Source organism: Sturnira hondurensis, unplaced genomic scaffold (genome assembly GCF_014824575.4).
Source record: "Sturnira hondurensis isolate 20B ecotype Veracruz unplaced genomic scaffold, ASM1482457v3 Scaffold0016663, whole genome shotgun sequence".
Lineage (NCBI taxonomy): Eukaryota > Metazoa > Chordata > Mammalia > Chiroptera > Phyllostomidae > Sturnira > Sturnira hondurensis.
Genome location: NW_028089294.1, coordinates 11,333,223 through 11,349,287, shown reverse-complemented (window position 1 = coordinate 11,349,287; position 16,065 = coordinate 11,333,223). Strand labels below are relative to the sequence as shown.

General features: G+C 43.0%; 1 protein-coding gene across 10 annotated transcripts in view; it reads left to right on the top strand.

Annotated features, from left to right (window-relative positions):
* BIRC6 (baculoviral IAP repeat containing 6) overlaps positions 1 to 10,730 on the top strand; it is a 201,689-nt gene extending 190,959 nt beyond the window's left edge. For all 10 annotated transcript variants that reach the window (XM_037066615.1, XM_037066618.1, XM_037066614.1 and 7 more), the window contains exons 72-74: positions 3,841 to 4,029; positions 6,826 to 6,960; positions 9,909 to 10,730. In XM_037066615.1, coding sequence (XP_036922510.1) covers positions 3,841 to 4,029; positions 6,826 to 6,960; positions 9,909 to 10,088 — 504 coding nt within the window. In that variant the 3' untranslated portion in view covers positions 10,089 to 10,730. The remainder of the gene's footprint in view (positions 1 to 3,840; positions 4,030 to 6,825; positions 6,961 to 9,908) is intronic.
* The last annotated feature ends 5,335 nt before the right edge of the window (positions 10,731 to 16,065 follow it).

Below are 16,065 nucleotides of genomic sequence, written 5' to 3'. Positions count from 1 at the left end.
CACTTAGAAAATGCAGAACTACTTATGTTTCAATTTTTTTTTTAGTGGCCAAGACAACAAACAAAAAGTAGATTGATAGGAATAAATATTAAACAGTTTATAGGTGAGCATTCAGTACAGTGGTGTCTCAGCATATCTGGAGTTGAGAATCTTAAGTTTGGACGTAAGACAAAAATTACATTTTGTCAAAATTGCCTATTAAAAATTCCCAAGTTGCTGCTAAAGCACAGTAGGATGCAGCCAGGCAGGTCAGATGCCCCCATCTCGCCTGTCCCTGGGGGCCTAGCACCCATGTGAGTAGACTTTAACAGACCACTGCTGTTACCCGTCTCTGTGGTGCCGTTCTTCTGTAATCGAGTTAGTAAAGAAATTCACCTGAGGCTCAGAGGTACTGTCTCAAATTTTATAGTCTCAATTTTATAAGTTAATTTCCATAAACCACTTAAGCACATAAAATAAAACGGAATATCCCATCGAATTTTTTTTGCTGATACTTCAGAATCCTGGCAAAGACACATATTAATAAATGTGTCTTTGAAGTAAACATATTAAATGACATGAATTAACTTTGTTGCTTAATTGATTAAGGAAACAGAAACTCGTTGTTGTTGCTACATAATAGTTTAAAGTCCCATATATAGTTTAGTGTTTAAGAACGACCATTGTGAGGTATCTCCAGGTAAGCCTGTTGAAGTTGACCGACCCTGAAAAGATTCCTTTTCTATATCCTTACTTTGAATTAGGTCAAAGAAGATCTGAAAAATAATTTTGCAGGCTGTCACTGTGTTTGATTCTCTGAAAATACCTGGTAGCATCCCATAAAATAGAGAAATAGGACTATAATATAGTTTTTTCCTTTTTGCCAGTGTGTGTGGAGACCAAGAAAAAAAAGAGTACATGATTCATGCAAAGTAGCTAAAGAAGTTAATAAAACATTCCTCCAAATAACTACTTACTCATTTTTTAAATAATTCTACTGCATTCCCCCCAAACCCCTTAAAATAGTTTTCTGTGTGCCTGTTACTCTTGTCAGCATCAGATGACCAAAAAATAAGTTTTGAGGAAATAAATCACAGAGGTCTACTGTAGTCTGTGACTTCAAATACCGTAGATTTACTGTTTCTCAAAGCTAGATAAACCCTATTATTTTTGAGTATTGAAAATCCCTTTTTAAAAAGAGAAGCTCTTTCCGAAGATATATTAATTTACTGGCTTTTTATGCTCAGTGTTTTATGGGCTAAAATAAAGTGTTGTAAAATTAAATGACCCAACAAGTCAGATAATCCAAATGCTCCCGAAATTCCACAAAATGAGTATTATGAATAGTAGAGTTCACTGAAGAAAAATAAAATAGCATCTATATATTTCCACAAAATGCATGTTTAAAGAGTGAATAGAAACCCTGGCCTTGGTGGCTCAGTTGGGTAGAGTGTCGTCCTGATACGCCAAAGTTGCAGGTTCGATCCGCAGTCCAGGACACACAGAAGAATCAACCAGTGAATGCATCCATAAATGGAACAACAAATTGATGTTTGTGTGTGTGCGTCTCCCCCTTTCTTTTCTCTTGTCTCAAATCAATAAATACATTTTTAAAAGTAAGTATGGCCCTGGCTAGTGTAGCTCAGTAGATTGAGCACAGGCCTGCGAACCACATGATTGCGGTTCGATTCCCAGTCAGGGCACATGCCTGGGTTGCAGGCCAGTTCCTGGTGGGGGACTCATGAGAGGCAACCATACATTGATGTTTCTCTCCTTCTCTCCTTCCCTTCCCCTCTAAAGATAAATAAAATCTTAAAAAAGTAAATATGTTGTCCAGTGATAAAAGAACCATGTTATAAATTGGTCTTTGAAATACTGTACCTTATCAGATGCAGACTTTATAGTTTAGTGCTTTTTTTTCTCTTAGCAAACAATATGTTATACCCCAATTTTTAAAATTTTCTGCCTTTTGCCCCCATCCCAGTCCACCCCGTTATACCCAAATTCATTTATTTATTAAATATAATTTTCTGTGTTCTATATACAAAAAACATCCATTCTTTATGTGTCCTTTTTGTGGTTTAGCTATTTTACACTAAATAGGCAATGATTCTGAAATTTATTTGTTTTAAGTTTTTTTTTTTTTAGATTTTATTTACTTATTTTTAGAAAGAGGGGAAGGGAAAGGGAAAGAGAGGGAGAAAAACATCAGTGTGTAGTTGCCTCCCACACACCCCGTACTGGGGACCTGGCCTGCAACCAGGCATGTGTCCTGACTGGGAATTGAACCGGTGAACCTTTGGTTCACAGCCTGCACTCAATCCACTGAGCCACACCAGCCAGGGCTGAATCTGAAATTTAAATTGTTACGTCTACAACTGCCTGAGATTTATAAAACTATATTTTGTCTAAAAGGTGAAGTTAAATAAATGAATCTTATATTACAAACTTGTGGAAAGTTTTTGATTTAAATCCTTTCTCTGCCTTTGTTGGAAAATGGCTATTATGGCCCTGGCCAGTGTGGCTCAGTATGTTGGAGCAATGACCCATACACTGAAAGGTTGTGGGTTTGACTTCTGGTCAGGACACATACCTGGGTAGCAGGTTCAATCCCCAGTCCAAGAGCTTACACGAGGCAACCAGTCAATGTCTATCTGTCTCTTTACCTCTCTCCCCCCACCCCACCCCCCAACCGTACAACTTCCTCTCTCTCTAACAACAATGAAAAAAATCTCCTTCGGTGAGGATTTTCTAAAAGAAAAATGGTGATTATGTCCTACTCATATAAATAGAAGAGGAAGACTATTTAGGGGAAGGGGAAAGAAACTAGTATCTGTGCACTGGAGGGTATTTGAGAAGTTTCAGATTTGAGTGTGGGGGGAAGTATATAGCCAGAGAAAATCACTTTTCTTCAATGGTATATTTAGTTTCAGAAAGTTCAAAAAATATGAGATTTTTGCCTTAGAATTATACAGTTAAAGTTTCTTTTTTATAATTGACCTTGGCTTTAGTTACATGGCCACTCCAGGTCGTATTTAATCTTCTCTGTTCTTTGGTCATATTTTTAAGTTGAAGTTCCCATTTTTAAAATTTTCTAAGAAAATCTCTCTCTTGACTCCTAAGATGCGTATGCTTGGTGTTGTTCGGCCATCTTCCCTAGCGAAAGGCCCCTTGCTGTTAATGTCTGAAGCAGGCAGATGGCATCTAATGTTTTTCCTCCTCCAAAGATGTTGCGTTAGTGAGTCCTGCAGGTTTATTAGTGAGCAGTGTTGCACTGGGCGAGTGAGCGCTCTGAACATTTATTACACCTGCAGAAACAAGCCCAAGACTTGTCTGGTGTAAGTGGGTTCAGAAGTGGCCTTAGAGCCCCATCATCTTGCCAGTGACAGTTTCCAGGAATAAGGTGTTTGTGATGCTGTGAAAGTTAGTTTTCCTCGGAATAAAAGTGAAGACTGCCCCGTGTAGGGTTTTCCTCACGAGGGAATATTGTTAAGAGTGCGTGGTTAGCCTTATGCTCTCCGAAAACAGTTGGAGCATAATAATGTTTAATTGGTATGTGATATTTATCCTGTTTTTAAGCAGTTTTAAGGAATAAAGTCTTCATATCTGTTTTTATTTTTCAGAGATTCAAGGAGATAAAATATAGGATATATAAATACTATGCCGACCTGACTTCTGCTGTACCCATTTTACTTTAACAATAAAGTATTTCAGCAACACAATTATTAACATCAGTTTTATGGTGATAATAATACACATGTGGAAACATAGTGAAAGGAACTCCTACTTGATAAAGCAAGGTGCCAGTTTACTGGTCGTCAGACTTTCCCGTTACAACCTGTTTATTTCTTTGTTCCTCAGGTACTGGTGTCTGTTCAGTCCCTCATCTTAGTAGCCGAGCCTTACTTCAATGAACCAGGATATGAACGGTCCAGAGGCACCCCCAGCGGCACGCAGAGTTCTCGAGAGTACGACGGGAACATTCGGCAAGCCACAGTTAAGTGGGCGATGCTGGAGCAGATCAGAAACCCCTCACCGTGCTTTAAAGAGGTACGTTCGATAAGACGAATGGAATGCTTCATTAGAGACATTGTAGAGCGTGGTTTGTTAGAACTGTGTTTATGGTAAACTAAGCTTTACTGTAGTTTTTAATCCTAGAAAGATCAGTCATAATGTAGTATAGATGAATCTTAAAACCACTTCCTAAAAGGCATCTGACTAGATTTTGAACAGTTTTATTATTTGTTATTTTTGACAGTTGCAATTCTATTAGCAAATTGTCTAAATATGTTACTAAAATATTTCTCATAAAATTTGTTTCATTATTTAATATTCATTTATTTTAGAGAGAGGGTAGGGAGGGAAGGAGGGCGGAAGAGAGGGAGAGAAACATCCATGAGTGGAAGATACATCAATCAGTTGCCTCTCACACACTCCCAACTGGGGACCTGGCCCGCGGCCCAGGCGTGTGCCCTGCCTGGGAATCAAACCGGCCACCTTACGGTTCGCAGGCCCACGTTCCGTCTGCTCAGCCACACCAGCCAGGGCCAGGATACTTTCTCCAGTTGTCTTGTAAATAGAAACTCTACCCTTACAGTAATATCTGTGTTCAAATGTTGAAGAAAAGATATTTTTTTCTTTAGGAAAAAGTTGGACTTTGTGAGTTTCTAAACTGTCTTGATATTCTTAAGTGCTCTCCTTTCTCCGCACCCCGAAGTGGGGCTCTTTTTCTGTAGTCAGTTGTCCCTCCGTGGTCTGCCCACAACGTGACTGTGCATGTCACCCTCTGTGTCACATTACCATCACATCTTGCTTTAACTGTGCCATGAAACATTTTTCTTCCTTAAAATTATTTCCCTTGATCATCAGTTTCTTAAATTGTGTTAGAAACTCAATGTTTTAGAGGAAAACTTGGCATATTTACCTGACAGAAAATCGATCTTTAATATAAAGCGAGTATTCTTTGTGACTACTATGTATAGCTTCATTCCTCAGCCCTCCTCTTCACCAAACAGCATTGCCGAATATGCTCTGAAGGAATACAAAAAGAATATGTCTTGTTTTGTTTTACTAAATGAATTTGCATTTTGAATGACAAAGTTCGGTATTTTCACAAATCTTGCATTTACCTTGAAAGGCTGTGGGAAATAATTTTTCCTAATATTATAGGAAGTATGTGCATTTCTTTGTGCTCTTAAGCATAATAATTCTCTTCTTTTTCAAGCTTGGGTTCCTTAAGTAATTTGTTTTACAGGCACATGGAATGTCAGCTGTTACTAGGCACTGCCTGAGCTACTCAGAACTCAAGGATAAATGAAATTGCCTTTCTTCCCCCGAGAAACTGGTATTCCTCCTGTTTGTACATAAGTTAATCCCTTCATGCCCGTAAGACTCAGGTAGTAAGTCCAGAAATATAAACTACCTGGAGAGTCCACTGAAATGTGTGACATCATCCCGAAGTTGACGCTGTATAGCTGAAGTCTTGTGTCTCCTGTCCGTCTGTCTGTGAAAGCACCGTCGTCTGTCCTAGACCCTTAACCCCGGGGACTTCTTTCTTTTTCTCTCAGGCCGCAGGCAGTTGACACACCCTGCTGGCTCCACTCTCCAACCGTAATCAAAGTTTGGGGGTGAAGACCAGCCTTTGCTCTATATAGTAAACTTAATTTTAAGATCGATTTCAAAATTTGTAAGTACATACACTTAATTGGTGTATAATTTGTTGGTTCCTGCATAATTTTTTTTTTCTGTAAGAAAAATTCACTGTTAAAACAAGGAACTTGGAGTGGGTTCTTTTCACAAGAAGCAGATAGTACAATTTGAAACAGTGAGCCTTCTCATCCCTCGGAGCCCAGCTCACATTAAAGGGGGCACGCCTCGTCCACGAGTGCTTCCTGGACTCCCAGTCGGGTGTCACTCTCCCCCTTTGCATTCCCTGCAATGTTTTAAGTATTTTTTTCTGCTGCACTCACATCCCATCTGGTTCTGTGGTTATCACGGTTCTTCATGTCAGTCTGTAAGCATCGAACACAAAAACAGGTGGATGTAGTAGGATCTTCCTGGTATTTCGCCTCCACTCCTAGGGTTTCCTAATGATTTTTTTCTCATGCGATGTATTCCTGCTGTTTCTTTAGGGGAGATGAGCTCAGCGGACAGGAGAGCAGTTCACACAGAACACAGAATAATGTTTCTGAATTGGTCTGTTTTCTAACTTAAATTTGTCAGAAATTAGACTCCTGCTTCTTACACAGGAAGAAATTTTACTTGTTTTTCAAAGAACAATTTTCTTTAATGTCAAATGAAACCACAATTATTATAAGGAACTTTAATTTCATGAGATAAAACCCTACCCATAAATTAACCGGAGATAAAGTAAAAGTATGCCTTTGCAGTGCTTTCTGTTCAAATGCCTGGACATTTGGAATTCCTTTAGTTTGTCTGGGTGTCCGTCCTCTGGGTGTCCGTCCTCTTTTAAAGGTAGGCCTTTTGACAGTTTTTCTGCTCTGAGTACTTTTCGATTGTTTTCTCCTGGTCATTTGTTTGGTTACATTCACCTTCTCATACCTCACATTATGTATGTCTTATTCTCTCTGGAAAGCATTAGCTAGTTGAATGTCTGAGTGGGGCTGGGCGTTATTTTCTACTATAGAATTGGAAATTTCAGTACATGTCGCCTGATGTCATAAACCTAATTATTCCCTGTTAATAAGGTAGAGTTCACTGAATCGAGGTGCATGGAGAGGAGAATATTGCGGTGCTTTTAAATTCCATTCCTTTGTAACACTCCATATTTTGTCTTTTAATTTCTGACCTGAACACATTTTTCTCCCTTCCTTGTTTATCCTTAAGGTGATACACAAACATTTTTACTTGAAAAGAGTGGAGATCATGGCGCAGTGTGAGGAGTGGATTGCCGACATCCAGCAGTACAGCAGCGATAAGCGAGTAGGCAGAACCATGTCTCACCACGCGGCAGCTCTCAAGGTGAGGACACCCCCGAACCTGAGCCCTGCTGGGGGCTTTAAAAAAAGAGCTGTCTCTTCACTGGCAGAACCGTGGCCCCCCGATGGTAAAGGGTGGTCGGGAATCAAGGAAACATGAAATGTATTTTAAGTTCAGAGGCCCGAATTGCTCCCAGAAGTCTGTAGAAAAGGTAGGTTCGTGTCAACCACGAATCAGCAGTTCCTAAAATACAGAAATGAGTGTAAAGGCTGAGCCAACAGAATTTTATCCTGCTGTTCGAAGATGGTAACAACAAAATGTACTCCGTGAATGACGTTTTTAATTCCTGTAGCTTTTCCCTAGGCCACTTGCCTTCTAGAATTTTATTACTTGGAGTAATGAGGGAGATGGTAGCCATAGAGCCTCCAGTGACTGACCGTGGGAGCGCCTGTGATACAGACCTGCGTGGGGGCGGGCATTCGGAAAGCGGGGTGGGAGGTGGGGCGGGGTCGGGGGCGGGGACCTTGCCTACCCTGCCTCCTGACGTCTGTTCTCACTCAGCTCTGCTCCTTTCATCCTCCACCCATGGTCCTCCTCGCTCGCCCTGCCTTCACTGTTTTCCATCTCCACTGGCTCCTTTCCTTCTAACTTTAAGATTTCTGTTTTTAAAACTTTGACATTGACAAAGAAAAAATTATTTTCCTCTGTAACACTCGCATCTCCCAAGCTAGTTTTATTTTGCCCAGTTACTATAAACTAAAAGTTTCTCTTCTTTTACTCTCACACTGGAGTGACGAACACTTCTGCATAACACGTCACACAGTGCACGCCTCTTCCCGCCCCCCCCCCCCCCTTTGCTATTTAACTTCCATTCCACCCAAGCCACCCACTCTCCAGTTCTCTGGAGCCCTTGACCCTGGGTCACCTCTGTCCTCACTCACCTTTCTCTGCCCTGCAGGCCTTCACAAATGCTTTTCATTTTACTTTTCACCTGCTCTTCTAGCTCACTTTCATTCCATTTTCAGCTTAAATTTTTCTTCATAGAAGCCTGCCGTGACTTTTAAATTAGAGACTTCAGTACGAGCATTTCTGATACCCTGTGCCTGTCTGTGGAAATGCTCCCAGCACTGTTGGAGGCCTGTCTTTCCTGCTGTGCTTCCATCTGGAGCCTGTCCGGGCTCCTGCACACGCTCTCGCAGTCTTTCAGCGTCTCTTCGCTCCCCTCCTTCTGAACGCTCCGGGATGTGAAGGCTTACATGTCGGTCCTCAAGACTGATGTATTGTCTCTCTCTCTCTCATCGCGTTTATACCCTGGCCTTTGTCCACTTACTTTTCAAACTATCGTTTGCTCTTTGCCTTCTCAGAATTCTATCACTGGCATTTTTACTTGGACGCCCTGCCATCACTTCATTAAAGGTCTGGGATTAGAACCTGTCTTCCCTCTAATTGGGTTTTCTAACCTCCTCTATTTAATTTTCAACCATTTCTTTCTCTGCCTTGAAGTCTTTAGATATTACTTAGCCCCCCTTCACTGAGCATACCTGGTCAGGGCCACGTTATGAAAGGAGCATCACCCCCACCCCCCCACGACTTCGGCTGCTCCCACAGCTCATGGTCTGTTCGACTTCCCTGCACCTGTTCTTCTCCCTCCTCTGTTCCCAGTTCTTTCTGTAGTGCAGCGTAGGGCTTCCTGTTGTTCTGCCCTGAACACGTGCTTGCGTGGTGCACAAAACCTCAGTGTCTAATGTCCTGTCTCTTTGACCTTGTTATTTCAGTCAGCGTCTTGCTTATCTCTCACATCCTTTCTGTTGTCTCTGTGTCACCTGGACCTGGAGACGTCGCTCCCTGCATTATCCGGGTTTGTACCATTTCCATGGTGCCTTTGTTGCCGAGTGCCGCTGGAGAAAAGTGTGCCGCTGTCCAGCTCGATTCCACAGAAAAGGCAGAGCGTTCCTGCCTCGCCCGGGCCCTTGTAGTTCTCTAGTTTTTCTTTTTCCTTCCCTAGTGTTGTCCACCATGGAAAGGAAATTGGGGCTAGAGAAGTTTACCAGGATGTAAATGTATTTTGAAACCGTACAAATGGCTGCAAGTGTGTGGTTTGTCTTGCCTTGCTTAGTGTCTTACACTTCCAGCCAACATCTAGGCTCTGTGAGGTCAGAGATTCCATCTTCCCTACTCTACTCATTGCTTTGACATTCTCAGTGTTCAGTACAGTGCCTGATGCATAAAACTTGTTCTGTAAACGTTGGTTATTTAATTTTCAAAGGCAACTGTTGACACAACTAATTTGCAAAGCCTTTGGTGGGCTGAGGTCATTTCCTTCCCACTAGAAAATTATAAACCGAAGGGAACTGTTTGTAGGCAGCCACCCAGCCTCTGCTGCACCCTTCCCCGAATGGCAGTGTGGGCACACTCGGTCACAGGCAGGCCCTGTAGTTCTTTTTCATTTGTTTAACTTAAAAAATTTTCTGATCGTGAAATTATTTCTAAGGTTTGTTCTGAGGATTGAGACAATCAATGTAAACATTTTGCAAGGATTCTACATAGGGCCTAGTCCCTGATAAATACTTGTTTCATCCACTGAAATAGCACTGGGTTTTGATTTATGGACTTTTCTTTCAAAAATGTTTAGCCAGAGGCAGCATGTATTTACACAGCAAGATGCTGCTCTCTAACGTAAAAGAGCATATGTAGCAAATAAGTCATCAGCAACACCATTGTTACAGGGTCGGGGGCATGGGCAGGGCCTGTAGGCATCCTGCTCAGGGCTTTTTAAAAACATCAGTTTTTGAGAGATTTTTGCCAACTTTGTTCTTTCTCTGTTGCAGTAGCTAGCATAAGGAAGGTGGCCAAAAAATACTTCCACACCTAATGCTTTGGATCTTTTAAAAATTCAGTTCTTCCCTCAAATGATACTGTGTTAGCATCCAGTGGTACTGTGTTAGCATCCTTGGGTGTGCGATTTTAACGTCACTCCTTTCCTTGTGTAGCGTCATACTGCTCAGCTCCGGGAAGAGCTGCTAAAACTTCCCTGTCCTGAGGGCTTGGACCCCGATGCCGACGATGCCTCAGAGATGTGCAGTGCCACCGCAGGTGCTGAGGGGACGCGGGTGCACGATCAGGTCACACCTGGCAGCAGTAAAGAGCTCCCCAGTGACTACAAATTATGAGCTGCATCGACACGGACTTCATAGACACAAAGGCTTTGAAGCACAAGCCAAATATGTCAATATTTGTATGTAAGAAGCTAATTATGTAATAGGTAATGAAACTGAAACTATACTCTGCCCTTAAGGAGATCCAGTTTAATTCAAGGTGATCTTTTATTTACCTGTACAAGAGTGTAAACTTTTTGTGCTTTTATTTTTCAATTGTGAGAACCACTGATTGGTATGTTGAACAAATTTGTGTATACAAAGAAATGGATAAATCACTGATATATAAGGGAAACTACCTTAGGAAAGAATGTTTACTGAATGTTTATTTTATTATTATTTTTTTTTTACTGTAGAGTGAGAGGTTGTTAACAAAGAATATATATTGGTCATTCTTACAACTACTATTTGAAGTCAGCAACTTTTCACTGAATTTGATAGATTTTATGTTTGGCCATACTTCATGCTCATATTTGATTTCTGAAGACCTGCGTACACTTCAATAAAAGTTAAATGACATACCCTTCTTTTTTGATTTACTGGTACATTTTTAAAATGATAAATCTGCCATAAAAATGTGTTATTGTTGGAGACTTGCACTTGTATGGATGAATTTATTACATTCAACATATTTAATTTTATGCCTTCTAATTCTAAGATGCAGAAAAAATAAATGAACATGATTTTATTCTATGCCAACATTCGAGCTTGTGAATGCATTCATTATTTGAATTTATCTGAAAGGGAATGGTCAACTCGAAAAGTCACTCTTAACCTGATCTTTTCCCCAAAGGGCACCTTTTCGCCTGGACTCCGGCTTTATCACCGCAGTCAGGGGCACGTTAACCCAGGGGCTCTGTAGAGCAGGGAGGAGGGCCCTCTGTGGTGCGGTCACACAGCAGTCTGTTCCTGCCCTGTGGGCTCCTCCTCTTCCTAGAGCCAGAGAAATAAAGACTTAGGCATATTAGTACATCTTACTTCTGAAACAGTTTGCCAGGTGTGAAATGCTATTTCTACGAAGAATTGGACATTCCAAAACTGAGAAGCATGAGAAAGGAGAGAATATTTTTCCAAGACCGATTACCACAAAGGAAAAGCTAAAGTGATTTCTGACAGCATTTATATCAAATAAATAACGCGGCCCCGGGGACGCTGACTCCGGGGCTGACCAGACGAAGCTGTACTCTGAACAGCGAGTTGCTCTCTGAAGAGAAGAGGGGCTACCAGGTGCAGGGGTCCGTGCGCACGGATAAATGGAGCGGACAGTGTGAGGCCGGGCAACCCGGCCTTCCCCAACATGGGGTGTGCGGTCTGGTGGGTGGGGAGCCACGCCAAGAACGACAAAACAGTCCATTTATGAAAAGGTGAGTCACCCACAGACATGCCAGCGGAAATCTAAGTGTGACATTATGAGCACTAAAAAGTAAAAGAACAGCCCTCAGTCCTCGAGGCTTTTTTTGTTGTGTTTGGTCTGTCGGGGTCCCATCAGGATGGATGATAGAGCTGCTACCAAGTGTTTCATTTTCCTCCAATTGTGGGTTTTAGTTTTTATCGTTAAAATATGCTTGGGTATTTTCTCCACTCCACACGGTTAGTCCTCAGAACACTATTCATACAAGAAAAGTAATGATACTGGTACTGTAAGGGCCCATTCGTGTTTCTAAAACCAAAGCCTGAAAGTCTAAATCTGAGACCAATGACATGAAAAGTGCGCCATCTGGGCCAGACTTGATGCCAGCAAATCGGAGTCCTCGCTCTGTACGTCGTGTAGGTCCCTGCGCCTGCGGGTTGAGCGGCTCCCACAGAAACACTGTCACGGCTGTGGCGGGAGGTTCGGGGGAGGGGACGGGACTCTGACAGCGCTGGTCACGGGGTCCTCTCGGGAGCCCAGGGAGGGCTCTTACCTCAGGTGAAATGTTGGCAGGCACTTAGGGATATGGTCAGGGAAAGCTTCCCATGGAGTCTTCCTTCTCTTTCTTTTTTTTTTTAGAGAGGGGAAGGGAAGGAGAAAGGGAGAGAAACATCAATGTGTGGTGCTGCGTGCACACCCCCTACGGGGGACCTGGCCTGCAACGCAGGCAAGTGCCCTGACTGGGAATCAAACTGGTGACCCTTTGGTTCACAGGCCAGCACTCAATCCACTGAGCCACACCAGCCAGGGCTAAAATACCCTGAGTCTTGAAGGATGAGGATAAAGAAAATAGCCAGGGCAAAAGGAGTTCCGGTCATAAGAGATCAAAAGGAGAGCTGGAATTAACGGCACTACAGTCAAATGGGATGTAGGCTGTAGTCTTGGAAAGATGGGAGGGAGAGGGTCATGGGGGATCTTGTTTGTTCTGTTAAGGAGTTTTGACATGTACTTGTCCTGATGGACAGTTATTAAAGGGTTTTAATGGAAGTCAAGTGAGAGCCCACCTTGGAGTCCAGGTGGTAGGGTCATAAACTAGGACGGGGCAGAGAGGAAGAGACATTGGACAGAACCTGGGGAAATAACAATTTCGTTGATATGAGAATAACTTCAGTATGTTTACAGACAGGAGTGGGTGGGGGAAGGGCGGAGTGAAGACCTTGGAGAAGGATGGACCAGAGGCCAGCAGACACAGGATGGCCCGGGTCTAAGGGTACGTGCAGAGAAGGTGAAGTTTGGAAACAGTAAAGCCAATTGTTTATAAAACAGAAGGTGATATCTTAAAAGTACAAAAATAAATGCTTAGATACTGTTGTCATATGAAGACCAGTACCTACACCCTAAGCAGATAGCTCAGTTGGTTAAAGAGTTGTTCTGATGTGCCAAGGCTGCTGGTTTGATCCCTGGTCAGGGCACATACAAGAATCAACCAGTGAATGCATCAGTAAAAGTAAATAGAACAAGTCTGTCTGTCTGTCTGTGTCTGTCTCTCAATAATAAAGACCAGTATCCAAAGGGAGACGAATGTAGAAAATACTTAAACACTGATGTTCTATAATTTGGATTATGCAGATTGAGGTGGGTTAGGTGAGATGTTCAATTAGTGTGTCTTGAACTGGTGAAGGGCCAAGGTTTTGGGTTGCCCCTTTTACCCTGGACTTTGTAAAACACAATGAAAATGCTGCAGCAGTCACACTGGGAACTCACTCTGTTCTTGGCCCATTGCTGACTGCCAGTCCTTGGACCATGCCTGGAGCAAGCAGCACTGTGTTAACCACTCAAGTGAGGGTTGCTTCCCAAACTAAAGCTGATTATTTAACACACAAACTTTCACAGTTGAATTTTGTTTGCCATACTGTATACTTTTCCACAATTAAAAGTTACCACTCTAGTATGTCCTTGTATAGGAGCTGGAATAATACCAATCTGCTGAAACACAAGCTTCGGATCTTGGGAGACTGGTTAGATCAAGATTCTAGGATGGAAAGAGACATGCCCACTGGGTCAATGGAGATGAGAGAACAGACCCAACTGCAGACCTTGGGGTGCCAGCCAGACTCAGAGCTGGAGCAGCAGCCCCAGGGTACAAGCGGCCTGGAAGGAGGAGCCTGGCTGAAGTCTTGTACTGGTGCTTCAGTCTTGGGCAAATGGGCAGAGCAGGGCAGGGCCTTGGGTTCATTTGGCTCCAGTAATACAGGGGATGGGGGGGCTTTAAAAAAGTTATGTATGATGGTTTATTAGTTTTCCTCCTGAACTCGGGGCTCTATCCAAACATCAGCGACTTTTCTCCTACATAAGGGAAAAGCCCTCCCCATGTCATATGTCATGGGGGATATATAAAGTTTTGTGACAGTCCATCTGTGGCTCTGATGTTACCTGGAAGTGGCTTTCCTCTTAGTGCATAAAAGCAAAGGTCACCTCGATCACATTGATCACTCAGCTAGAGAGGTGTCTTTGGACCCCAAACTGAAATTGAGGTGACAGGAAGGGAGACTGTAAGGGTGAATTCTCCATTTTCATTGCAAATTAAAAGTGTCAAACTACGTTTTTTTTTAAAAAATAGCAATTCTTGTCATCAAAATAATTAATTGAAATAATCCAGTCATTGGCCATGTGAAGTATTCTGTTGATTGGCCAGTATCGTGTGCATAAGTAATGAAATGAGGACATGCACAACAATTATACATTTATTTCAAAAAGTGTATTTTGACTATTTCTAGAAAAGAATAAATACTTGCATTAGTTCCTAGGGTTGCTGTAACAAATTAACACAAATTCAGTGGCGTAAAATAAATTCATTTACTCACAGTTCTGGAGACCGAAAGTCCAAAATCAGGGTGTTGGCGAGGCTACACTCCCTGAAGGCTCAAGGGGAGAATCTGCCTTCTACCTGTTCCAGCTTCTGGTGGCTGCTGGCATTCCTTGGCTTGTGGATGCATCGTTCCAACCTCTGCCACCATCTTCACACACCCCCGTGTGTGGATGTGCATTACTACTGGGAAATAGCAACTACGCAAGAACCTTTTGCGTTCATGCTGAGAGGGAGCATTTGCAACTCACATCCTTCCTGTGTTTTCTAATTCATCAGTGCCTGTTTCCCACGTTACCTGCTGCACACCCACAAAGCTCTTACAGCATTTGGACTCAGGAGTCTTGTTTCAAGGACACAGGTAAGTTTGAGATGCCTTTTCTCTGGAGCTTGAACCATGTAAATCAAGAAAGCAGCTGTTCAAGGTCACCCTGTGCCATTGGGTCTTAAGTGACAGGAACACCCAGGTTTTCTTTGGTTTCCTGCTATATGGAGGTCTTTAAAGCACATCGTTCAGGGCAGGTTCTAAACACCCAGAAGTAGGGCAGGAGGGGTCAAGCCCACATTGTGTGAGCTTTAGTGGCATTGTTCCTGGCAACCACCACAATTTCACTTTGTGTGGAATGGACAAACAAAACAGAAACAGGCTCATGGGTTCAGGTAACAGACTTATGGTTGCCAGAAGGGAGGGGGTGGGGACTGGGTGAAAAACGTGTAGGGATTGAGAAGTAGAGATTGGTAGTTACAGAATAGTCATGGGGGATATATAAAGCACAGCTCAGGAAATGTAGTCAGTAACATTGTAATAACTATGTATGGTGCCAGTTGGGTACTGGAAATATCGTGGGGAACACTTTGTAAAATATATGGTTGTCTAACTACTATGTTGTGCCCCTGAAACTAATACAAAGTAATACTGAAGGTACACTGTCATTGAAAAAAAAAAAAGAATTGTTTCCCTTCCTTCTTGGATTGGGGATCCTAGGCCTTCAGAAATGCATTGCCCTTAATTACTCCGTGAATCCTGCGTGGTCAGTTACCCTGCAGCTTTTCTCGACAGTGTGTGGCATGTTTATAGTGCAGGCTTCAAGCCCATGGGGGCACAGTCCCACCTGCTACAACCCGGTTTCCAGAGCTTGGTTTTCACCTGGAGTGCTACGGTGAAGACTAAAGGCGCCCTGTGTTCAGCAGCAGGCACGCAGGGTGGCAGGTTTCTGCAGCGTTCAGCCTATCCTCCAAAAACTTCCCTCCATTAGCGGCCGAGCCAGATGTCCCACTCGGTCATAGCTTACTGGCAGCGTCAAAACCAGATAGATATTTTACTTACACTTTAATTCATTCAAAGAATAAAGGCATTTTCTTTGCTGGGGTTTAGGGACTCCCCTGCACAGGGTCTCTGACTTCCTTAAATGGGACCCAAATGTTGGTAGTAAGGGCCCAAGTGCATTTTGCGGAAAGGACTACGTCTTTCGTCAGGTAGTTAGGATGGTTCAGGCCTAAAAAGGTTTAGGAATCAAAGCGGTAAACCTTCCAAAGAAGCCGCGGTCGAGCATGATAGCTGCTAGGAGCAGCATTTAACGCGAGTCCTCCGAGGGCTGTACTTAAGGATTCCAGGCCCTCCACGTATGTTACAACTGGCCACAGCCGCCCCTTGGGGCGGGGCTGAGGTCAGCCGCGCCCTCCAGCCCCGCCCATTCCCCGCTCGGGGCGGGGCATCTCCACTGGGCATGCTCAGTATCACGCACCTGGGTTGGTTTTCTAGGCGGAAGCCGATG